Consider the following 25,306-nt stretch of genomic DNA (forward strand, 5'->3'; position numbering starts at 1 on the left):
TCCACAGCCCTCCTTCCATGCAAAAATGTATTTTAAAAGTGTGCTTTAAACTAATATTTGTTCTACAGCTGATCAGGAAAGCACTCCATCATGATCAGTGAGAAAAGGAGGAATGGTTACAGCGAGCAAAACCTGTGTTAATGTTCATACTTGACTATTGTTTGAAGACAGACTCGGAAACTTGTGAACCTATCCTTTAATGTGGTCATGCATTACTTCCTTACACAGTACTTCTGCTCATTTTGATTATGTCTATAGTTTCCCCGATTTACAGAGGAACTCTGAACTAGGATGTAAACTAGAAATGGATGATTGGTGATGATCTGACAAGTTTCATGAAAAAAAAAAAAAAAGCAACAGATAACAGACTTGTTAAAAAAATAATTTATTTGCAATCATGAGAGTACAAAAACAGTGCAATGTTATGAATATTTGAATATCAAATAAATAAAGTTGAAAGCAGGACAGGTCCACACAGATACAGGATCAAGTTACATTTGACTTCTTGCACATAACTGCACAAGGCAAGCACTGGTAGGCCTTTGCTCTTGAATTCAAGCAGTCACTAAGGTCCCTAGCTGTTCGCTTGGTGTACAATTCAATTAATTGCCATGTATAAAAAAGAAAGAATACAATGGTCTTCAATGACTATAACCATATAGCTAGCTGCCATTTTATGGTTTCAATAGAAACTGAGGTACGCACTTTAAATGCTTGCAAAATGCCTATTTACCGGATATAGCATGATGGTTACACATTTGAAAAATCTGAATGTCAGTTAGGAGCAAGCATCACGTGCTCCACGTACCATAAACTGTGTCTCCCTTACAGTAGGAACAATAGGCTACATCATGTCAAAGTCCATCCGCACACTTCAGAAGGCATCATATACATGTAGTTAGAGTAATAAGGCCCTTCCGTGAGCTCAACCAGACATTTCAAAACTGCAAACAATAAAATGTTGACTGTCCCTTGTTGCAAGCCTGTTTGCATTTCTCAACATTCTTCAATGAGCAGTTCTTCAGAGCAATACAGTTTCTTTTTGATCACGCGAAAACCAGTGCTAAGTTTAATAGCTTGTCTCACTACTGGAGTAGAAGGAGACTTTGTGCTAAAAAGTCCTTGGATTTTAGGCCACAGCCCGTCAGACTCTAACCGCAGGACCAGAGTCAGCTGAAAGGTGGGGACAAGGTAGGGGTCCACAGATAGCTGTCCCATGCTCTCACAGATGGCCCCTTGCTCCACGCAAAGGTCGATGAGAGCCCCTCTTAAACCGCAGGGCTCACTAGCTGCCAGGTGAAGGAGCTCCTGGCCAATGTGCTCCAGGAGTTTCTCGGGGATGAGCAGTTTGGTACATCGTAAGGCGCAGTCTGAGTCTTTGGCTTCTCTCAGGCTTCGTGCAATAAGCTCCACTACTTCTTTCAGGATTGTCTCCTCCATTGGGTCGTAAAACAGGTCTTCAGAGGGAGACAGGTCACCAGAGATATCTGACACTGTAGGAGAAACACAGTGAGTTTAGAGCTTGAACCATGCATTAAGAAGACAATCCAATTAACCTCTATAAAAAGGATTAGACATGTTTGCAGCATTGTTTACCTGAGTCTGAGAGATCACTCCTGCTGCCATTGTTGGACACAGACTCAATGCTGCTGCTGTTGGCAGATGTGCTGAAATCAGTCAATCTTTGCACCAGTTTGCCCCAGGACAACCTTCTGGGACTGCTGTCCACTGGGGATGGAGGTGAGCTGCCAGTATCAATGGATGCAGAGAGAGCAGGCATGTTTGTCCTTTTTGCAGTATTAAAGTCGATCATCTGCTTCTGTGGTCAGCTGTTTGTGAAGAAACAAAACAACGTATAAGCACTCAAATTCAGGATAAAACACCGTAGTTAACAGTTAAAATAAACATAAAAGTAACAAGCATTTTAAGTATAGCTTACTGGGGAATGTATGAACAGGATAACTTTGCAGAAAGAACATCTTTGTTTGAAGGTAGCTAACCTAGCAGCTGTTAAAACTGTTCATATTAGCTGCTCAAGCAAGTAAAAATAGCAATTGTAACATAATACTCACAGCTTAATAGAAAGGGAAAGCGTTAAAGTCCGTTTCCGATGTTGAAGACGGTTTTTTTGAATGGTTATTGTCTGCAAAAACAACTGTCTGGAAACTTCTTCCCCCGACGTTTCCTCTTTCACCCACCAGCTGTTAAGCTCTGCGGTTGAGCCTGCAACAATGTTTATATAGGGGCTGGTAGGCCACGCCCACTCCTCTCCAGCCAGCCAATCAAAAAGAGAGGCACGCCATCGGAGCTGTATCTTGCCTGGTAACATGCCAGCAGAGAAGAAAGACAAACAGGAGAGGGAGGAGGAGGATGGGGAGGAGGAGGAGGAGGGTTGGTGGTGGTGATGAATAGCAGACCCCAGTGTTATGGAAATGTACAGGGACTTGCCTGGGCTTGCACGTACCATATTGTATTTCTTTGTTTAACGTCCCCCATTAATATAAGCATTAATATAATATGTCTTTGCTGTTTGTGCATCCACAGTGTTGGCAGTGTTGGAGAAAGTCAATGCATACAAAGCTCAGCTGGTTCAGTGTTGCAATGCACATTACGTCACCTGTTTTGCCCAAGCATTACATCAGGGTTTTTCATCTGCCACACAGCGATGCAAACAACACATACCCAGCTGCATTACTGGACACTAGGTACATCATGCAATTCTAATAAAAACGTTTTATATTCATGAATACGTGTAACACATGTTACTATATTGTCTTTGGTAGAATAATGAAAACATGCAAAGCAATAGGAATAGTTCAGGTGACAGGGTACTATTACTACTAATATAATACTAATATAACTACTGATTCTCTCTCTAGTAAAGCTGCAACAAATAATTGATTGGACAATCAACAGGGAATTAATCACCAACTATTTTAATAATCAGTAAGTTGTTTTGAGTCATTTCTTAAGAAAAAATGCCACAATTCTCTGGCTCCAGCTTGTAAAATGTGTAGATTTTCTGCTTTCTTTAGTCCTCCATGATTGTAAACTGAATATCTTAAGGTTGTTGATTGTTAGTCAGGATAAAACAAGACATTTATGGTGGCATCTTGGGCTTTATAAAGGAGTCACCATTTCCTGACATTTAATAGATCAAAACAACTAATAGACTAACCGATAATGAAAATAATCATTAGTTGCAGCCCCACTCTCTATAATGCATTGCTGTCACATAAAGCTTCTAAACCTGTTCTGGTGCTGCTATCAAAGTGTTTTAAAGCATAAAACAAACATTGCATGAGAATCAAATTGAAAAACTGTTTTAAAAATGTGTGTTTGTGACTTATGGTATGTTTGACGGCTAAACAAAGCAAATTGCAACAAAACTAAAACAATTTTAGAGCAAAGGTGAAACCACTGCCGGCTGTGACATGACTGTTCTGTACATGGCAAGCAGAATGTTTGCTGAAAGAAAAGTTTTGGAGAGCAGCCAGATATGCTGTTCTACCACACGTGAGTGGGCGTGGATGTACTGTACTGTACTTTATTGCAGAGAGGAACTGAAAGATGTAAACACGTGCAAGCACGGTATGTTCTCGAGAGGGATGTTATGAATTAAGAGACAGCAGAAAGTTTAGATCAGGAAAAGAAAAAAAAAGTTTGTTCTCTTTTTATATACTGATACTGGAGCTCATGTAAAAATAGAAAACACTTTCAAACTCTGAAGAATTATGAGCAAATAACTTGTAAAGAGAATTCCTTGAAAGCATTCACAATGTGCTATAAAACAAACTTTTGAACTCTCAAAAGGGAAATTAAGCTCCGGCTAGAGGTGTGTCTTGCAATGTCCAGGGCCGTCCTTAGACATTTACACTCAGAACAGTACATTCTGTTCGTTCCCACCCCTCATTTGTATGAAAAACACCAAGAACTGCATGTTTTCCTCACTGTCAACACAGCAGAAAAGTGACACGGGCCAATTATAACAATGAGTTTCAGATTTCAGCTCAGTCAACAACAGGACAAACTATTCGACAGCAAGCAAACAAACAGCAACTGACCCAAGGAATGTCCAAGTATGACTTTATTTAGAGGCTCTCTTTGTTTTGCTCCAAGTGCTGTTAGAGCGAGCAGTGATGAGGGCCCACAGAGAGAGGAGGAGAGACTGAGCCGGCAGCAGGTTTTCAGATTTATGAGTTACAGTGCAGCTGTGTGCAAACACAATGCCTCATTTGAAGGGATTTATTGTGTTACCAAAGATATTGTTTGCTTGAACATTGAGGCCAAGAACAGATTGGACTGGCAAACACCTTTATTAGTCTAAACCAGTTCAAAAATATATTACAAAATTGTTTAGTTATAAGTATATGATAGGATATTTGTTGTTCATTTTAGCATGTTTGTCAAATACTACATGTTTAAAAAAAAAAAAAAAAGTAAACCATTCTCATACAATAGTAACAGTGATAAAATAAATCTCACATTCAGTATCTCCCGATAATATTTCACACTTAAGATATAGAATAAAATGATAAAGAAGGAATATAATTTATGAACTGAAACAAATCATTTCCTTTCCCTTTACCTTCACCTTCCATTTGGCTTATTTATTAACCAAAGGCATTTAGATCTTTTTATTTAAGACGGTGTAAATCCCAGTAGCTGTTCAATTGGTTTGTATCGCCACTCATCTGCTTCCAGCTCCTCCACCAAGCTTGCGAGTTTCTCCATTCGAGACACTTGTTGATCTGAAAGAATACACAGTAATTTACTTCATTTGGCTACCAGTTTTTTCACGGACTAAGCAAAACAAACACTTTTTTTGCATATACAGTTACTGGCTTACCGTGTTTAACCTGTTTCAGTGTTGAGGCGACTTGGTAGCTGAATACAGACTCGCATAAAAATCTGTCAGAGCCATCTAAAAACAGAAACACAAAAGTAAAGTTAAATGTTGGTGAAGATGATTGAAGCCATGATATTCACTGGACTAATAGAAAAATGTGGTGCTTTTAAGTTACTCCAGAAACAAAATTTCAGGTTAAATATTATGCAAATTTCATCATTATGTAAATGTGCTGTTCAGAGTTTTGAGTCCAAATACTAATGAGACAAAAACAGGAACACAAAGAGACCTGCAGCATCACTGCAGTCCCAATCATCACTTTGTTAGCTGTTTTTTCACCTCACAGCACTCTGTGCTTTTATACCCAAGCCAAACTAACCACATTAGTGTGTTCTGAGCTTAACAGGCATCAATGTAGGAGTAAAGAGCCAGATGACCTTTTGCTCCCTAAAACAAATCCTACGTGGAGAGTAATGAAGAGTTATAGAATAAAGCCAGAGGTTGGGCCAGTGCCTGGCCTCAGGCTAACAGCTGGCTTTGGGTTAAGCCCTGAATTGTTAAACAAAAGAAAAAAAGCTTTAACAGTATTTAATGCAGATACATGTGCAGAGTGGAAATTTTATACTGCTGTGTGGGCATTCAGTGAGAGGTGAAATGATTAGTTAATGAATCGATAAGTCAATTGACATAAAAATAATCTGCAACTGTTTTGATAATCAATCAGTCATCTTTAAAGCTAAAATGAGAAACATTGTATAGTTTCAGCTGGTAAATTGTGAGTATTTGCTGCTTTTCTTTGTTTTATGTGACTGTAGACTGAGTATCTTTGGGTTTTGGAGTGATGGTCAGAAAAAAACAAGCAATTTTATATCACTACCTTGGGCTTTTTATGACATTTTATAGACTAAAAGAGTGGGAAAATAACCAATAATGAAAATAATCATTAGTTGCAGATCTAATTTAGCTAACCAAAAGAGGTTAACCACAAGCCTTGTGATGTAACTTTGATGTTATCCACAATCTGTGTGAATTATGTAATCATCAATTTTAGATTAGAGACTTTTGCACTGATGAAAAGCATCTGTCTTTCTAAAAGATGAATACAAGCCTAAACACATACTGCTGTTATGAAGAAATATCCAGCTTTTTCAAAGTACATCACATCTGGCTGCCATCTTTGTATGGTTGACCAACTTGGAAAATGGGTTAAACATTGTGATCGTTGCTAATCTCGACCATGCAGCTGATAGATTTCTTTTTGTATCGGCTGGATGGAAGGGGCTGTGAAGAATCTGGAAATGTCTTCAAAACAGCTGCAAGAGTTGTCGACCTTTTTAAAAATTTGGCTTGTATGAATCATTCAGAAAAAAACAGATGCTCGGCTCTGTGACTTCAATGTAATCTTCAATGCACAAGCCTCAACTTGATGATAACATGAGGAGCACAAACCTCTGGGCCTAACTTGTCTGGCCCAGTGTGTTCTCAATGTGGATGACCTGAAGCCAAAGTACAAAACAATATATTGCAAATTATTGGTGGAAGAAGTACTCAGATCCTTTACTGAAGTACCAATACAGCAGTGTAAAAGCACTGTATTAAAGTAAAAGTACTATTTTGTCCCCCTGACTGATATATTATTACATATGACATAATTTATTATTAATACTGAAGCATCAGTGTGTAAGCAGCATGTTACTGTTGTAGCTGCTGGAGGTGGAGCTAGTTTGAACTACTTTATGTACAGTTAACTAGTTTAATCCAGTGGTTCCCAATCTAAGGGTCAGGCCCCTCCAAAGGGTCATCAGATAAATCTGAAGGGTCGTGAGATGTTTAATGGGAGAGAAAAGAAGAAAAAAGAAAGTTCTGACACACAAATCTGTTTTCAGTTTTTGGAATTTATCTAAAATCTTTGTTTTTTGGTGAAATATTGGATCATTTGCACATTTCTTAAAATGAAACCATGTGAGAATTTTAGAGGGAAACTATTTGGTGGAACTGAGGACAACTCATAAAATCTTGTTATACTACCCATTGTGTAAAATCTTCATCTGGAAATAACTAAAGCTGTCAAATAGGGTAGATATATCGGAGTAATAAAGTACAATATTTCCCTCTGAAATGAAGTGGAGAGGAAGTATAAAGTAGCATTAAATGGAGATACTCAAGTAAAGTACAAGTACCTCAAAATTGTACTTAAGTACAGTGCTTGAGTAAATGTATTTAGTTACTTTCCACCACTGTTGCAAATACTGCACATAGCCTAGTTTGTTACTCTCACGTTACCTGCCCAGATTGGAGGAGAGAGATAGTTATAGACAGATGCCTTTAGCTGTGTGTGTTTTTACTTATCTCACCTTCCATCATTTCACCTGCACCTTTAGGATATGTGTACAGGACTTTTCTAGGAGGGATGAGCTCTGAAGCACTGAATCCAGAGCCGGTGACGGAGCTGCCGCTCACACCTCCCGCAGAAGAAGACGAGGAAGACGCTGCCATTGCTTTAGCAAACTTTAAAACACACACAAACACACACACAAAAATCACATGAACTGTCGTCACCATGATTACCAGTCTGAGTCCAGTGTAAGTTTGGGTAAACAAGCCTTAGAAACAACAATAACAACGTTAACCCAGTAACGTTATGTTATGCTAGATTCAGATAACAAGCTATCAGCTAGTAGGTGCTAACAAGAAACCCCACCTATCCATATTACGTTAATGTACGCAATAACCATCCACCATTAATGTTACTAGCCACAAAATGGCATTAACTGTCCCATTTTCTAGCAATTTGACTTACCGTCAATGCCCAGATAATTTTATAACGACTTTAAATCCGCACAGTTGACGTTGTTGTTTGTTTAGCTGTCTTACCACTAGTTTACGACAAAGGCAACGCTTTACGTTTGAAGCAACTGCATTTTCGGCACAGATCTTACAGTCATGGGGATGGTTTGCCCTGATTCTCTTTCACCGAGTGGTGGTTCAATTCCGTATTATTAGATCTTCAAACACATTACAACTGCTCCTGTGTGCCGTAAACCAGGAGAGTTGATATGTGAACGTTAACTTACGAGGTTGTTAGCTTGCTAAGTAGTGTTTAAAAGGCTATATAAGATAAATTACATATTTTTTCGTGTAGCTAAGCTGCTAGCGAGCTGTCTAGATATTTGTTTAGCGTTATCTTGCTAGGCTAGCCAAGGTTTAGTCGACGTTATTACATTATGGACGTTTTGCGTCCACAACTTATTAATATAAATGGAAGAATATATCGAAGGAACGTAATTAAAGAAGAACGTTATGAAGAGGAGGAGGATTTCTCCTACATGGGACCACCAGGTAAGTTGACACCTGTCAATATAGTCTGTTTACTTGGAGCAACAGAAAGTTCTGTCAGGTTGTAGCCACAACTGCTAAGAAAGAAACAAACTGATGATATGTCTGTATATTTGTGATTGACCATGCTTAGAGAGCGAAGAGCTTGCAGCAGATGAAACCTGTGATACCCACATCATTGAACAGACTGATAAAGGTTTTCGCTGTGCCATTGATGTCCCAAGTGTTCTGTACAAGTGAGTTATCTTCAGAAATGCTAATAGTATAATTGTTCTGTATCTTCCTCATCTTGACAAGCACAAGACGTTTTGTTTCTGAGAAACATGATGTGTTTCTGTTGTTCTCTGTGTTTGTGTCTTGGTTGTTTTACAGATACATAATTGGGAAAAAAGGAGAAACACGCAGACGCCTGGAGTCTGACACAAAGACATCTATCAACATCCCAAAACAAGGCGTGGAAGGACAGATTGGTGAGGATTAAGAGCAAATCATCACACTAGATCTTTCTGAAACAAAAGATTTTCTCCCAACTTTCTTCCTTCTCCTGACAGTTATCACAGGTTCCCACAAAGCTGCGGTCTCGTCTGCAGTCACGCGCATTGAGGTCCTCATTGACAGTTTCCGGAGAAAGCAGCCTTTCACACATTTTCTGTCATTTCCTCTGAATGACCCCAAAGTTCAAGAGGGATTCCAGAAATTTAAAGATGACGTCTTGGAGCAGTGTTCACAGGTGCAGTAGCAGCTATGTGTTGTTTGTGATCTGCTCATTAAACCCATAATTAATACTAATTCACAAATTAAATTCACACCTGATGTGTAGGACCACGGAGTTGAGGAAAGCATCTTTCAGAACCCCGCAAAACTCCACCTGACAGTCGGTACCCTGGCTCTGTTAAATGACACGGAAGTGAGAAAAGCATGTGAACACCTCCAGGACTGTCAAAACTTCATCAGGTTGGGGCCAAACAAGCTTATTATATCATACTATGATTTGAACTGTGTCACTGAAAACACTGTTGTTATTATTTGAGATAAAAACAAGACCTTATAGAAACGGCTGAAAATAGTCCCCAACAAATACACACTCCAGTCCTGTTTGGGTAATGTTTGCTAAAATCTTCAGTGCCCTGCTGTTTTAGGAAATTATTCAGCCTTTTTTAAAATGAAAGTATATATTAGTGACCATTTTTGTTACATATCAATAGTAACAAATGGACTTTGGACTGAGGACCACATATAGGCTGTGGATTCTGGAAAGTATTGAGAGATGGACTTCAACTGATTTATTTACAATAAGAGGAATATAGATTATCGCCAGACTTATCCTTGAGTAACTAATGAATTTATGTCACTGTAGCTTTTTCAAGACTAGATTTAGATTAGGTAATGTAGATTAAAAAAGATTACATTTTATTGGCAGATTCCACTGAAATTTGCCTTGTGCCACACATATGGAAGAAAAAATGTATACATTTCAGTACATTGCATGCTGTTTTATTACTTAACAGTGTCAGTGTCACATATATAAAACATAAAAATGAACTCTAAAGGCAACTTTATACTATAAACCCGCTGTCAGTGTTGCATCATTGAGATCTGCCTTGTGCTGTCTTCCATCAGGGATATTACAGAAGGAAAACCTCTGCCTTTGGAGGTGACAGGTATAGAGTATATGAATGATGACCCAGCCATGGTGGATGTCTTGTATGCCAAAGTCAACGTGAAAGACGGAACTGACAAGTAAGTGGGACAGTGATAAATCCTTCACTTTAAACACTTTTTAAAGTTTATTGCACCTTCGTCCTGCTTGATGTCCTGCTTTTCAGTATATATTTTATAACAGTTTTTCACTGCTCTTCAGGCTGCAGGTGATTGCAGACCGGCTGGTAGAGCACTTTGTGTCAGCAGGGCAGATGGTCAGAGAGTGGGACAGAGTCAAGCTGCACGGCACTGTGATGAACACACTGTTCAGAAAGGACTCCACAGGTAAGGACATCACATACAGACTAACGGGCAGCTTGTGTAAAGAAAGTTATTGACCCGCTGTGATCACACTGGTAGCCGCTGCCCTGAACCTATTTGCCAATGTCCCCTTATTATCTTTTGGCTTGCACTGGAGCTGGAGTGACGACAAAGCTGAGTCTTTAACAGCTCCAACAACAAACTCCTAAAGAGAGGCATCAGGCAGCTAGCTCTCTGTTTGGCCACAGCTCTGTTTATGTGCACCAAGCTGTGTGTTTTCCAAGTACTCTGACAATGGCTTCATTCATTTTGGCCTGGATCAAGTCCAGCCCCAGTTCTCAAATTTGTACTGGGCTGACCAACAACACAGCACAAGGGAGCAGCCGTGTCACCGCTGACCATGTTTACCAGCATGTGGACAGCTCCTATTAAAATTCAGTTTTTTTTTTTTTTTAATCCTTCCTTAGTTTCTGTTGGCTTCATGAAACTGTATGATCTGATTTCACAAACTAAATAACCTTGATTCTCACCTTACTGTTGCCCACTATAGCAACCAGTAAACATGATTATTTCATCAGGAGATAACATATGTGTATTTTTTGGTTCTGTTTGACGTTATTCAGCTTGTCTTTTACACTGTTTTTCCAGTTGAAGACACGGGCGGCCCAGGAAGACAAACCATGAACGAAAGAGAGTCTTTTGATGCCAGGAAAATATTAAAGGTTAGACAAAATGTACCTTTGCCTGCTACTTTACATACCACTAAATTACAAAGCACCCAGACTTGTATTCACTCCTTGACAGCTGTTAATACTAGATGACAAATGCACCTGAAGTTTTTTAGTGTGGTTTTGCTAGATTCCAGATGAAAAACCTGATGTTTTTACATAAATATCGGGCCCACTCTAAAATGTACCTGCATGCACTACCTGGAAGAGTTTTTGTTAAATCTCAGGAAAACAAGCTCAAGTATTAGAAATACTTTTAGTGAAATAAGAAATTACAATGAGGCACCTGCAGCATATTACACTCTACAACGAATGCTGGCATGATATGTTGAACTTCGGTTGACATTTCCAAAGCATTTGCAGTCCCATTAGGATATGAGAGCTTGTCAATTAATGGGTCTTTTGGTGGAACAGCAAAGAGAATAATCAGGTTAGTTTTGGGGTTGATCCACTCTCGCTGACTAAATGATTTTATTCCCCAATTAGCTGTAGTGTGAAATATCTAATTAAATGTTTACCTGCCTCTACTTAGGAGCCAGTCATAGTTGCCCCAATTTCAAATCACAAACATGTTTAATATTCATGACTTTCCCTGTTTATGTGTTCTGTTTTGGCTAAAATGTCTACATTGGCCTTTTTCACAGCAGACATTTTGACTCATTATGGTGGGAAAAGCGCAGGTGTTACAAATTACATTAACGATGGCTCAGTTCTGTTCAGGAGTCTCAGTAGGCCATGACAGCGAGCCAGCAGGAACAATACCAGGACCCTGAGACTGAGGCAGCTAAATTGAATTTCAGACATCATTAATTTAATTATTTACACCTGTGCTTTTCCTACAGCGACACGTCAGTATGCAATCTGTGAAAAAGGCCTATTGTGTGCTTTATTATGTGTTTATATGACATTACTGAATTAGAGGGTTCTCTCAAAGTCGTCTAGTGTCTGACAGACAACATTATGTTACATAGAAATTACATTTTAATGTTAGAAGAACTGATCTGGTGCACATACTGGATATGAACAACATGTAGACAGTCCTGGTATCAGTTGTAAGTTAAATGTTTAATGCAGGTGCTTAATCAATTATTTCCAGTTAATTTACTTTTAATTTTATCCACAACGCTTGTGTAAGATTTCAACATTTAACCCAAAATGTTCAAATACAGGATGCTAAGAGGAAAGGAAAAGCTAGAAAGTTTTAGAGTGGCCTCCTTAACAGTATATTGATTAAACTTCTTTGGGATCTTGTTCTGAAGTCAAGAACAATAATACACCCCAGCTCAAAGAGGAGAGCTTTGATTGATTTTAAGAAATGGCTGTCAGAGCCAGGCTGTAAAATCTTCCATGTGCAGTTCTTGCTCCTTTGTAAATAACAACTGAAATGTGGCACCAAATTGACACAGATTGCAGATAAAAATAAAAAAAAAAAGCTCTGAAATTCAACTCCCTTTCCTCTGCGGTACACAGTCAGTCTGTGTTTGAATAACAAAATCCTTGATATTCTTTTTTCTGAAAATGAAACAAGGGTGCCTAGCAAACGCTCTGTCGCCTGTAACCATGGTAACACCATGTTTGTGAGTGACAGCTTATCTTCTTTTCCCCGTACAGTTTAACAAGTTGTGCCAACTTTTTAATTATAGTGATACTTTTCTAGATGATTTAATTGTTAGATGACATTATTATTGGAATGGACGTTATTCAAAATAAGCTAAAAAATGATGATAAAGTTTCATGATTTTAAGATGTTTACTGTTTACATTACAGACATTTGGTGCTTATCGTTTCGGAGAGTTCGAGCTGAATACTGTCTTGCTGTCCCAGAGATATTCAACAGACTGCACAGGCTACTACACCTCTGCTGGAAGCATCAACTTCTGTTGAGGTAATACTGCATATTCTGAGTTGGGAAATTATTAACTGCAGTCATGATTGTTTTGTCCAGTAGGTGGCAGCATCGTTTTTCTTTTCTTTTTTATTGCAAATAACTACTCATACGCCTGTATCTGAACCAAATTCTTTGTTTTTAAAAGCCCCCTTTGGAACAGTTGATGTGGAAAAAAAAAATGAAATGATCAGAGTGCAGAATGATTGAAATTTCAGACTAAGGCTCATTCAAAAGATGAAACATGCGTGCAAATCCATTCTGAAATGCTCTAGGCAGTGATTTTGTACTCTACTCTCCAGGCGATTGGTTGTCTTTAGGGAACCTGAATCAACAACATCAAAGTAAATGACACAAAATACACTGTAATATAGCAGGCAATCAAAAGAAAACATGAAATAACGCTAGAACTTCCATCAAAAACTTCACTGTTTACCTTTAAATACTTCTGTGTCAATTTTGAGAATGGAATGAGTTTACCATTTAAAGTTTGGGAACTTAGCTCACTATGGAAAGATTTTAGGATTGGATGGAAGTCACTTTATTACTTTGTGGTTCTGTTATAGCAGAGTAAGAGGTGGAATCGTCTTGGGTCAAGTTAAGGGCAGAGTTAGGGTTGCATCGTCTGTAGAGATGCAATAAATATATAATAAGTGACATTTTGTTGATGTAAAATACATCCAAAGAAAAGTGTTATCCCTGTAGGTGTCAAAAAAAAAGAAACCTGGTCATTCTTGTGAGGTGATTAGCTGGCACGTGTCATGAATGTTTAGGCTGTGCATACAGGAAGTAAGTGTTACAGGCGTGTTGTGAATTATTTAAGGAGTTTTCCTGCTCTCTCTTACCTGCATGATAGCTGGAATAGCTGATCAAAATGGTCTCGCTATACCTCAGCTTCCGATTCCCGCCGCTCTATTTTGAGATACTCATACATTTACGAAGAGATTGCGTGACTAAATATGTAACGAGTGAGCAAGTATATAATAAAAAAAAACAACAAATCGTCTTCATTCGTAGCTGTTGAAACATTCCGGTTGAGTTTCACACTAATCTTTTCTCATCCAGACACCACTGGAAGTCGAAACCAAGTATTACCCATTTCCTTTCATCTCACCGCCTCATGAATGTGTTAATACGTCACTGACATGATCTATTACACCAGTCAGGGGTTGTTGTTTTTTTTTTTCCATCTCTTTTATCCGCCCCCTTCCCACACGGACCGCAACCTTGTTCCCACTCCCCGTCTGTCGAGTGTGTCAGCAAATACAGACATCATACACAGAGCTTGGCCACTTGCTCTCTCGCCGTCTTTTTTTTTTTTTTTTTTTTTCAGCCCTCCCCTCAGCTGGTGATGCTCTCTGCTTTGCATGCAGGAGGGCGATCACAGAGCAGCCAAAAGTTACACTGATGGAAACTGAGGGCGCTTTTTGTTTGTCAGCTCCGCCATCCTGTCCTGTCCTCCCTCCCATCTCAGCAGTGGCCTGACTTTTTTTTTTTTTTCTCCTCCCCCCCCCCTGTGCTCCCGGAGTATTGTCAACAGACGCCATTAGACAGGGACATGCAAATTTCGTCACCGGACAACAGCCGCCCGGGCGAGCCGACCGTGCATTGACTCTGGCATAAAATTTATCTTTTCTGACCCAGGAAAGGGTCCTAATTATCCACTCCCTGTCTGCTGAGAGCATGCTTGTTAGTGGGTCAGGAGTACACATCCTGTTCAACGCCACTCTCAGGTAACGGATATGGTGAGGATTCTGGGAAGTGCCAATGCTATTGCTCACAAACACAAAGAGAAAAAGAGAGAGAGAGAGAGAGGGGGAAGATGATTTGCAAGTTAATTAAATTCATTGAGACTGTGCATCCTTGTTTCTGTTGGCAGGGACATAATTAAGGATGCGTTGGGCAGATGTCCTCAGTAATGATGGTGCTGAAAACACATGAAGGAACATACGTCATCCACAGGCAGACTCAGAAACTGAAGACAGATTTAATTTGTCAAGAGATTTCAGTGGATGTTGAGACTACGTGTTTATTCAAATGGCCATATGTGGGTGTTATTTTTTTCCATTAATTGAACAATCCGTCCATAAAATCTCTTAAAATAGTGACAAGTGTTTGTCACAGTTTCCCAGAACCCAAGGTGACACCTTTTTAAATGCCTTTTTTTATCCGACCGACAGTTCAAAACCAAAATATATTCGGTATATAATAGTGAACGCAATAGAGAAAAGCAGAATATTCTCACATTTGAGAAGCTGGAACTAGCAAATATTTGGCATTTATAGTTGATAAATGACAGAATTTTTTTTTTTTTTCACAGTTAAACACTGGATTCGATGCATTTTTGTCACATTCTGGTACATATTTGTTTGATTTCTACACATCCACATTAATGCAATTTAAAAGGGTTTGGACTGACTCCTGACAAAATCATGTAGCGATGCGTGTCTGTGGGGCGAGCTTTTTTTTTTTTTTTTTTACGTCCGTGCCACATCTCTCACCCTAATTAGTCAGCTCTGCGCTTCCTGCTGCGGGAACATCCAACCTGACCCTTGAGATTTCGAGACTTGCATGTGTTTCTTTCAATAAGCCTGATAAATGAGACCCGAGTGTCAGTTTGTGTCTCCACATACCTATTTCCTCCGCGGATCTGCATCCCTATTTCTGAAGATCTAACAGGACACAAGAGCTAAATTTTAATTAAAATGTTAAACAGTTTAGTTTTCTTTACAAGCATGTGTGTGTGTGATGAGTCAAATGGGCTGTATGTTTAGACAGCTGGTTTACTATGCCACTAAAAACAAGCGTTTGCAGTGTAAAACCAAATGATTAGAACTTATTTTCCAATCTATTCTCTGTATAAAATTGTCTTTATTCTCTGTGTTAAAAGTGTGGAAAGAAACCGCTTTGAATTTCAAAAGAAGTGAAAGCAAAGCAATCACTTAGATGAGCCCAAAACACTCCAAAAACTTGCATTGAACCCTTCATTAACAAGAATTCATGCCGTGTTTTGTAACCGAAGTCTTGTGTTATCTCGACTGAGTATTGTTTAGGCCTCTATCCAATTTGCATATTTAATTTCATGCCAGTTTTTCGAAGTAGCCTTTTTTTTTTTATGCAAAGGCTGTTTGAAATAGGTCTTACTTGATCAATGTCAAAGTTTTTTAGCACATTTTGGAGGTTTTGATATTCAGAACCTCGCTGTGCAATTTTTCATAGCGTAATTAGAAATTAAGCTTTCATTCAGGAGGGCTGACGTTAACATCTGCTGGAGAGAAAAAAAAAAAAAAAGATGATGTTTGACAGACGTAACCTTTTAATACAGTAGATATGTTTGATTTGCATGCTCAGAGTAGCTAAGAACACACATGAAATTGATAATTTCTAATTACTTTTTAAGGTCACGCTAAGGGCACAAATGTTGTTCAGGTTCATTTAGCAGAGCGACGCATTGAATATTTTAAACCAAATCCAATTAACCGATAGACGGGAAAAGGGTGAACTTGACAGCAAGGAAGCACGGAGATGGCATTTCGGGCAGGTAGCTTCATACTCCTAGTGTCATGTTTTTTATCTTAACAAGCTTGAATCCTAAGATTGTTTTAAGAAGGCCTTTTGATTGATCAAACACATCTTACCACTAGTAGCCAGAAAGGGGCTCTCTAAATGATCCTGCTCGACAAAAGCCGACGAATCTTTCAAATTGGATATCGTTAGTGGTGAAATATGACAGCGCGCCTTGCTTGGATTGTTCTCTTATGTCGGATGTGACTCTCCGGTTGAATGTCACCACTGTTTGAATTTCACACTAATCACTCTGTCACTAATGGGCATGAGCGGCCTTGACGGACAGCCAAGGCTAGAGTATTTGAAATGTCTAATCTGTGTCTCCAGCGAGTCGGCAGGTGATCCCTGCAGCAGCTCTTTATCATTCAGAGTGCTGAGTCTGGAGGCTGCCTGCAGCTGTCTGTGTCTGTTTACTGCTGGAGGCATTCACACAGAGAGGAGAGGCACAAAGCCGAGCGTGTTTGAACAGCAGGTAGTGATTCAGAGCTGCTGTTGACTTTGTGTACGCTTTGCACAATAAGAGTTTAAAATAGGGCTGCGGCTAATTATTATTTCTATTATGGATTCATCTCTTTTAAAATGTTTGTGCCAAGGTGAAGTCTTTAAAATGCTTGTCAGTCCAAAACCACAAAATATCCAATTTGCTGGATATTTTCTGGATATAAAAGAGAAAAAAATCATCAAATCGCCACATTAGAAACAAGTGGCTGTTTGGCATTTTTGTTAATCGTTTATTAAAATCTTTGGCGATCGTTGTCGAAATCAATCAGCACTGAAACACACAACTATTAAGGACTATGGAGGTAGGATGAACATCTTTATTTAAAGTGCCCCTCCACTCAAAAACATATTTTCACTTAGATATTTGAGCTTCACTGTGCAGAATGATGTATGTGCAAAGTTTATCAGTGCTCACCTTAAATCTGAGTTTAACATGTGCACCCACAAGCATGATTTGTGACATCACAACTAATTTGGAGACAATCGTCGTACAAAATGCAATCTACACAAGTGTGATGTGGAAAGTTGAAGCCTCCAGTGCACAAACATTGAGAACGGACCAACAGTTAAACCTTTCTAAACCCATTCATAGTTTCTGGATTTTTTCAATGAGGGAGAAGCAGTAGATGTTATTCTAAGGATTCTAATGAGGTACTTGAACTTTTTTTTTTGTGGAAAAATAAACAAATTGGACACAAATTACTACTCAATTATTATTTATTTATATCTTAAAACACGTCTGGAGAGGATCTTTCAATTTCAAATGAATTTAGTCAGTCAGGATATTAAAGTTGTACTGATTCATTCATTAACTTTTTTTTTTTTTTTGCTACATGGGGGCAGCAGAACAAGCTGTAAACACAATATTGATATATTATCAGCTAACAAATAAAGTTGTTGCAGCAACTTTTGCCTATTTACACATCCAGCAGACACAGAGCAACAATATTATAATATCCAGTATTCACTCTCCTTTTTGTCTCCGTTTGGTTCTCTACCAACTCTTGAGTGCAATATGTGGCTCGTTAGTTACTAAATGCTCTTCTGTGTTCATCAGCTAGTTGCTAACGTTGTTTTTTTTGCTGTTTGGTGCTGGGCAGCTTGTGTACAGTGGTTGCATCAGAGCTTTTTTTTAGGAAATGACGGCCTGTTTGAACCAAAACAGTCAAGTTGTGGGCCATAAAACTGAAACAATGAACTGAACGATGCTGAAACCCTCCACAGCACTGAGGGGAACTGCATAGTCGGTGATAATTATCTGTGGGTTTGTCACTATAAACTAAAATGATGACATAGTGACATGTATTTGTCAATTAACCGTCTGTTGATTGAACGATTGCGTCAACGCTGGAGGACGCCCACACTATGATCCATCCAGGTTTAATATGCAGAAGTTAAGATTCCCTGCTGTAAAGTCTCTTTTTATTAGAAGCTATAAACTGTTAAACAAATCCTCCTCCTGACTTCAAGTGTTTTATCCATCCTCTCCAAAGTGTAGCAGTGTGAAATCCCTTAATACATACACTTAACGCTGTTTCTTGTTGGTGGATTGCAGAGTGAGACTGATGGGGATTTGTCATTTATAGTAGTTGGTATAAGCTTGATAAAACAGACCTTAAAAATAAATCATCTGCCGAGACGGAGCATGTCTAGAGTTCAGAATATTAGCTAGCTTCTCTCTATTGTGTACATTTAATTGAAAAAGGTGTTGCACTCCCTTTCTTCCTTGCAGCAGCTGCCCGCAGTGCAAAACAGCAGCTACAGTACTCGCCAGGCAAACTGCCTGTCAGACTGCTCTCAACCAACTTGGCACTTTTAATAGCTGTGTGACCCAGTTTGAATCCAATTGAATTAAATCTATACACATTTATAGCAGCTCCATTTAATCTCACTTGAGATTACTTATTAAATGCCTCCCGATGTGGTTTATTCTCTCCTCAACTTTCAAAAATACTTCTTCTGACGGTTCTCCTATCCAGGAATTTGCTTTCAGGCTACATGTTTTGTTTTTGTTTTTTTGCATGTTCACTTTACAGCGACTGAGCACCTATCAGAGGCAGCTGCTGCTTCACCAGCAAGCATCAATATGGCTGCTGTAGAAAAAATACAGGAGTGACATTTGTTTATTTAATGTGTTTATTATATCATATTAGTTTATGATTTGATATTGTGACTATAATAATAAATGAAAATGTAAAATATATAGGCTGTCTTTTAATGTTTTTTGTTCCTGCATTTACAGCTTCTTAAATCTGAGTATTTGCTGCTTTATTTTTGGTTTATATCAGACAAATCAAGCAGTTTTGAACAAACTCCCTTGGGCTCTCAGAAATCATAAAGGGCATTTTTCTCTATTTCTATTTCTGACATTTTACAGACTAATGTACCAGTTAATTTAAAAAAAAGAAACAGATTAATCACTGATGAAAATAGTTGCAGTCCTAGGGTGCTGTAAAGTGCAAATTATGATCACTGATTTTGTGTTGCAGGTGAACATGGCAGCAGGATGAAAAAGTTTGCAGCGTGGTCAGCTGATGAAGAAAAACACTGATGACAATAAAGCACCGTTTCCTTCAGATTGGGACAAGTTGAACATGAATGGACTTAACAACAAAGTGCCGTAGCATCTTTACTGAATGTTTGCTGAATTAAAACAGAAAAAAATGACATTTGCTTGTGTTGTTTTTCCTCTCAGTGGCAGGTGCTGCTACATTTTAACATTCTGTTTAAATAAAGGAGAAGTAAATAAATGTGTAAAGCAGCCACCCTTAGACTGTTATTAATGGTTGTACCAGGAATTCCTGAAGCGATCCTCACAGAGTTGAAGAGTTGTCATATGAGGATATGTAAAGCCACGATAAACAGCAACGCTCATGTAAGACAGAAAGCCATGTGTTTACATTTGAAGACGGCAAACATTTACAGATAAGCAATAATTCAAATTTTGCTGCACCGTCTTGTCTGGTGTTATTCAAATGAAGCTTTTCTCCCCTCAACTCCTTTTGTGTAAACTGATTGCGCTCGGTGAACAGGATAGATAAGTTTTATCAACATCTGCCTAGAGAGGAACAGGGGGAAACTGATGACATCAGTTAATCCTTTTTACAATTAAAGGCACTCTTCCACAGCGTGACTCCGATATGCAGAAGATGTTAAACAAGCTGTGGAGCTGCTTCTATGTTGAAAATAGAAGAAATCACATTTGTTCCTTGGATGTGTGTTAGTGTACAAGTTTTGGTCAAATAAACTCAAACATTATTCTTGAAGCAATCCTTACAGGGCTGTTAATCATGTGAGAATGTGTTCAGCCTTGATAAGGACATAAAAATACAGAAATGAAAGTCAACTCGAGCATTAAAGCCAACTGGTTATTGAGTTTATCCTGTTAAAGAGGATCTGTCTTGTGAAACTTTGGGATTGATCTCAGCTCCCGAAGATAGCTCAAGTTCAAGCTGAGTTATGTTGCTATGGTAACAAATGGAAAATCCAACTCCTGACCAATTAACTGTAAGGAAAAAAGTGTTTTTGTAAGATCCTAGTGGGATAAAAGTTAAAAACTTGATGTATTTATCAGTGTCGATTGTTCTATATACAACCTTCATCTGGTATATGAATAAGCATGACAACAGTTACATATACATACAGTAGATGCTGTGTAAATTGTCTGTCCCCTTGATGCACGTGTCACATTCAGGTGTGCTGTGTTTTGTTTTTCTTCATTTTTAAGAGCTGAAACTTTCTGTGCATATCTCTAGATAAATAACTGTCCTGGACAGTAATGTCTTTGCATCCTTTTTATCATTCAACAACAACATCACATGACTCCAAGCCACAAAAGGGGCTGTTGAAAGCCTCATGGGAGCATAAGGGCTGCAGTTGTGAATGCTGACAAGATAATCTGATTTGTTCAAATGTGACAAAATTTCAATCATGAATGCGAGAGCCTCTAAACTGGCGTTAGAGGTTGTTGTCCATGACTGTCATCACAGTGGAGAGGCACAAATGGTCACTTGGTAATCTGGAAAAGATCACCGCTGAAATGATTAAACTGGGTAGAGACATCGACTTTTGAGAATTCAATCAGACTAGTGAAGCAAGAACATGCTAGAAAGTCTTCCCCCCCCCCACTGTACTTCACAGTATGTTCTGTAAGTATAAAAATGGTTTGCTGTGATTACTGGCTCTGATTCCTTCAGGGCTCCTGGTCACAGTGCTGCTACTTGTGATATTGATGGTGCAGAAGAGGCAGTCTCAAGCTCTCATACAAGAAACCCTATGCAATTAGAAAAATCCTTTGAGCCTTCTGATCCCCAAAACCTACCATCTGAATCATGTTTTCCACTTGCTGTTGCTCTTCTTGCACATGTAGGATTCCCTCAGGAGACGTCCTCTGCTAAAGTCCAGAGAGAGCCATCCAAATAACATCTGAGCCCTCAAACAATCTTTTAAAGCTAATGGTGCAGAGCAGAACACAGTCTTAAAAATGCTTCTGAGCAACTCTGTGTGACCATTAATCTGCAGCACATACATCCTGATCATGACATGACTGATGACGACCTCTTGATTAACACATCATGTCCAGCGCATCGTGCTTTCTGACGTGCACAGCTGGCTGACGCTGCGGGACATTTCTCCTGCCGCCCTTGCTTCCCCAATCCTGGAGCTCTGCACATTCAGGAAAAGCTTGCATCTGCCACATCAACTCTTTTGATGCCAGTGTCAGAGTAAGTTAGGGCAAGCTAAGCAGCATCACAGGAATGTGATCCTGCCCCCTGGCTACTCAGCCTTGGCCAATATTGGTAACCTTAAACTCAAATGACTCTGAGCTGAGCGCTGGATTATGTTTATCTTCATGGGGATGAAATAGAGAGCAGAGGGAGAGAGGGCATGGAGAGTTTAGGCAGCAGCAGGAATAACGTGGGCAGACTTAAAATGATGTGCAGGTACAGCAAAACTCTGTAGGTCAGAGTTTGCTCAAGGAAAAAGTAGCAGCTAGAACACATCACTTTTTTTTTTTTAGTTCTTCAGTCTTGCAGTCCCTCAGACAGATCCACCCTCATCATTGTTCAAACCAAAGAAAGATTTTCTTTTAAAGACTCTAGTCAAGGTCTCAGGGTTTAGATATTAAGTACACTTTTGTGTTAAGACAGCCAATGTAGCCATAAAAAAAATCCCAGACAGCTAAATTGATTTGATTATTGTTATATACAAAAGGGTAACCTTTTCGGAAATACTGGCTTTTAAAAGATGTTCCTACCTTTGAAGAAAACGACCTACACTCTGTATGAAAATGTCAAAACATTCATCAAGATACTGTGTGGCAACCAGCAGCTGTATATGTATATCTGTGTATCCAGTGCCTGCTGATTGCACTATGTGCCTCGGTGATATATTCATATATGTTTATAAGTATCTCTCTTGGATCCTGTGTCTTCCCTCAACCTTGAAATGATGTTTACAAAGACTTGAGGCAAGTCTTGTGACCCAACGCTAGATTAACCAACTGGGCAAAACGGGCAACTGTCCCAGAACAGTCCAGGCTTGTTCTGTGTCAACTGGTTTGTGTTAATTTAATTGAACGTTGTTTGAGAACATGCACTGCTAAAACACAATATCAATGCATGATAAAGCCCTTAAGGTGGGTCCTGCTTCGTTATCTATAATAATCTTGAGGCCTTGTTTTACAGAGTCAAAATCTGTGTCAAAATCCAGTTTTGTTTGTACTTAAATTTAGCTTGATCCTATGTTAATTTGTGTAATATCAAATTACCATACAGTTAATAGCAACAGCTCATCTGGCTGTGTTGTGACCTATATAGTGGTAGAAGTGTATGGAACTGGTCTTATATTTTGTTTTACAGTATTTCATTTTGTTTTATTTATTTGCTGAAATACACAATGACGTATTAATCACAAAAAAAGATAGCAGCACCCAGTCATATACGCAGCAGACCTTTCCGGACTGGACTATTGGTTTTTCAAAGCCCCGCGGCTGTCGTGTGTCAGTTCTGGTTCTGTCTTTGTACTCGGATTGACTTAAATAAAGTCTTATCAATGCAACAGAACCTCAAATAAAAAAAGATTAAATCAAAATTGAGGGTTGGATGTAATTATTTCACTCCACATAATGTGTGTGATAGTGCTTCTACAAAGTACTGCAACAGTCAGGGAGAGAATACTGTAGATGTACTGCTGTTAAACTTTGAAACTACTGTAGAGAGGATTTAGGGAGAATGCTGGGTTTGCATTTTAATACTGAATTAGCACAAGATAAAACAGTGCCCTAAATAATTCATGTACAAAAAGTAGCTCGTTTATGAAGTTTAGACCACAGAGCCGTGATAAATGTTTGCTCCAGGTATATCTGATAGAGATTCAGGTTTATCAGACACCTTATTGACACCTCTGATCTGACTCATTCTCTCCCAGTTCTGCTAATGAACAAATTATGGGTGAAATTGAGCACATTTTAATCTAAATTGAAACTAATTTGCCCTCAGGCCCCTCAGGAGTCTTTCGGTGACCCTTAGTAGTCTGTGAAGCCCATTTTTTTTATAGTTAAGCCGCTTGCAATTTTCCCCGCATTTCTTCCAACTTAATTGTTTAATTGAGTCACCAATTTCACTGTCTGCTTGGAACTCAATTCAGAGGGACTTTATTGGCATAAAAATTAGACAAGCCCTGGCCTTCTGCCAAGAACTATTAAGAACAATGAATAAAATCTGATTGATCATCAGTACAACAATAAACATCTGTTCCACTTGTATCACTCATGCAGTGTTAGGGAGTGTGTGTGTGTGTTTGTGGGGGCTGGTATTTTAAACAAGAAAAAAAGACAGACTAAAAACACTTAAATACTGAAACCAAGTAAGCAGAAATAAATGATTAGTGCAGGATGTAATTTCTCCTTTAACTCTCTCTCCCTCTATTTGCATGATTGCCACAACAACATTGCAAAAGCATCAAGAGTATACATTATATATAATTATATATAGTATATCTATGTATTTATGTATATATATATACAGTACATCCTGTGTGTGTAGAGTTGAACTTCTCTCTCTCGCTCTCCCTCTCTCTCTCTCTCTCTCTCTCTCTCTCTCTCTCTCTCTCTCTCTCTCATTTCCATTCAGTCTGTTGAAGCAGCAGCAGCCTCAGCAGCAGCCTCAGCAGCAGCAGCAGTCTTGTATGTGGATCCTTGGCTAGAGGACAAGCAGTAGGATACATCCCAGTCCCCCGAACTGCCTGAGTCAACATGGTCGCTGTGAGAGTCGTCGCCTGCCTGTGCCTGCTGGTGGGCTTCTCGCTCCAGGTGGACGTGAAAAGTGGGAAAGAAACAGGGAAAGCCGGGAATTTCATGGAAGATGAGCAATGGCTGTCAACCATCTCCCAGTACAGCCGTAAGATCAAGCACTGGAATCGCTTCAGAGACGTGAGTGGTGTATTTAGTGTAATTTGACCAGCGTGTCGTATCTTTCTATATCTCGTCCGGTGCTGTGCTGGTGTTTGAGATGCTGCCTGTGGAGGCAACGCGGGTTGTCTGCTCAGGTGATTTTGCGCACAGTTAACTGTCGCTCTGAAGTGCACATATACACGCAATATTAGCAGTTTGTGCGATAGAAATACTTCAAAAAAGAGGGAGAACATATAACACAGGATAGTATGTTTAATAATTGGAGTGCGCGTGCGTGTGCGCGTGCCTTTTTCTGCGTTTTCTGGGTATTTCACACATTGACTGCCCTCAAATTGACTGACATGCCAAACAGGCTACAATTTTATAATCTTTTGGTTGAATTGACTGTTTTTTTCATCTACAGACCTGCCATATGAGAGTGAATGAAATACAACTCACAGGAAATCCATGGTATTAGCTCCAAGTCTCAAAAGCCATTTCCAAGCTCCTTCTGGGAAACTGTGATATTCTGAACAGTGTCTGTATTCCCTGATCAATACCCACTGATCTGCCATATTGCACATAAAATGTAGGCTCACAGTTTGGAGGCTTCCAGAGCTTTCAGATAAAAAAAGCCACACAGCAAGACATCAGTTGCCTGTTCTCTAAATCACAAATATCAAGTAGCCTGTAAGAGTAAAACATTTCTTGTTCTCATGTGGATCTGTTGTTCAGACTGATTTCAAGGCTGTAAATGGACAGATTTGTTTATTCTGTTCAGCCATGCCAGAAGGACCATTCACTAGAGATAAAATAACTTATCATTATACAGAAAAATGAATCTCTTACCAACTTAAATTTCCTCATATTTGAATTTCCAATAAATAAATGAAATCTTTAAGCTGAGGATGATATGGATAATATCCTTTATAACAATACAGCTTGATAGCAATATAATCTGAGAAACATTTTATAGATACTATAACCTGTTGGGAATGTCAGTTTTTAATCCACTGAATTAAATACCTCTCAAATCAAGGTCGTGCAAAATGCTGTAAATCCAATGTTTTCGTAAAGAAGTCCTG

At 39.0% G+C, this 25,306-nt stretch overlaps 4 protein-coding genes across 4 annotated transcripts in view; 2 read left to right on the forward strand and 2 right to left on the reverse strand.

Annotated features, from left to right (window-relative positions):
* Window positions 1–369: 369 nt before the first annotated feature.
* Window positions 370–2,216, reverse strand: ddit4 (DNA-damage-inducible transcript 4). The gene is made up of 3 exons (XM_067576357.1): window positions 2,073–2,216; window positions 1,597–1,829; window positions 370–1,493 (listed from the first exon to the last, which is right to left on the reverse strand). Exons 2-3 carry the CDS (start codon window positions 1,811–1,813, stop codon window positions 997–999), a joined length of 714 nt encoding a protein of 237 aa, XP_067432458.1. The 5' UTR covers window positions 1,814–1,829; window positions 2,073–2,216; the 3' UTR covers window positions 370–996.
* Window positions 2,217–4,069: 1,853 nt separating this feature from the next.
* anapc16 (anaphase promoting complex subunit 16) lies at window positions 4,070–7,798 on the reverse strand. Its single transcript, XM_067575794.1, has 4 exons — window positions 7,650–7,798; window positions 7,204–7,357; window positions 4,850–4,924; window positions 4,070–4,751 (listed from the first exon to the last, which is right to left on the reverse strand). Exons 2-4 carry the CDS (start codon window positions 7,343–7,345, stop codon window positions 4,642–4,644), a joined length of 327 nt encoding a protein of 108 aa, XP_067431895.1. The 5' UTR covers window positions 7,346–7,357; window positions 7,650–7,798; the 3' UTR covers window positions 4,070–4,641.
* Window positions 7,799–7,901: 103 nt separating this feature from the next.
* ascc1 (activating signal cointegrator 1 complex subunit 1) lies at window positions 7,902–19,495 on the forward strand. The gene is made up of 10 exons (XM_067575792.1): window positions 7,902–8,188; window positions 8,319–8,421; window positions 8,558–8,655; window positions 8,737–8,915; window positions 9,006–9,139; window positions 9,806–9,925; window positions 10,047–10,171; window positions 10,796–10,869; window positions 12,643–12,760; window positions 19,318–19,495. Exons 1-9 carry the CDS (start codon window positions 8,074–8,076, stop codon window positions 12,757–12,759), a joined length of 1,065 nt encoding a protein of 354 aa, XP_067431893.1. The 5' UTR covers window positions 7,902–8,073; the 3' UTR covers window position 12,760; window positions 19,318–19,495.
* A 4,308-nt stretch (window positions 19,496–23,803) lies between these two features.
* The window catches only part of LOC137172247 (testican-2-like), a 47,722-nt gene continuing 46,219 nt past the window's right edge, over window positions 23,804–25,306 (forward strand). The window contains exon 1 of the mRNA XM_067576557.1: window positions 23,804–24,269. Within this exon, the coding sequence (XP_067432658.1) occupies window positions 24,084–24,269 (186 nt within the window). The 5' untranslated portion in view covers window positions 23,804–24,083. The remainder of the gene's footprint in view (window positions 24,270–25,306) is intronic.

This window comes from Thunnus thynnus, chromosome 20, assembly GCF_963924715.1.
Source record: "Thunnus thynnus chromosome 20, fThuThy2.1, whole genome shotgun sequence".
In the NCBI taxonomy this organism is placed as follows: Eukaryota; Metazoa; Chordata; class Actinopteri; order Scombriformes; family Scombridae; genus Thunnus; species Thunnus thynnus.

Excerpts from the sequence above, each read along its gene's own strand:
- ddit4 (XM_067576357.1), bottom strand. The coding sequence starts at position 1,813 with ATGATCGACTTTAATACTGCAAAAAGGACAAACATGCCTGCTCTCTCT. Across the intron at positions 1,494-1,596 it reads GAGTGATCTCTCAGACTCAG|TGTCAGATATCTCTGGTGAC; the intron begins GTAAACAATGCT and ends TTTCTCCTACAG.
- anapc16 (XM_067575794.1), bottom strand. The coding sequence starts at position 7,345 with ATGGCAGCGTCTTCCTCGTCTTCTTCTGCGGGAGGTGTGAGCGGCAGC. Across the intron at positions 4,925-7,203 it reads TGCAGGTGAAATGATGGAAG|ATGGCTCTGACAGATTTTTA; the intron begins GTGAGATAAGTA and ends TTCTGTTTTTAG. Across the intron at positions 4,752-4,849 it reads ACTGAAACAGGTTAAACACG|ATCAACAAGTGTCTCGAATG; the intron begins GTAAGCCAGTAA and ends GTATTCTTTCAG.
- ascc1 (XM_067575792.1), top strand. The coding sequence starts at position 8,074 with ATGGACGTTTTGCGTCCACAACTTATTAATATAAATGGAAGAATATAT. Across the intron at positions 8,422-8,557 it reads GTCCCAAGTGTTCTGTACAA|ATACATAATTGGGAAAAAAG; the intron begins GTGAGTTATCTT and ends GTTGTTTTACAG. Across the intron at positions 9,140-9,805 it reads GACTGTCAAAACTTCATCAG|GGATATTACAGAAGGAAAAC; the intron begins GTTGGGGCCAAA and ends GTCTTCCATCAG.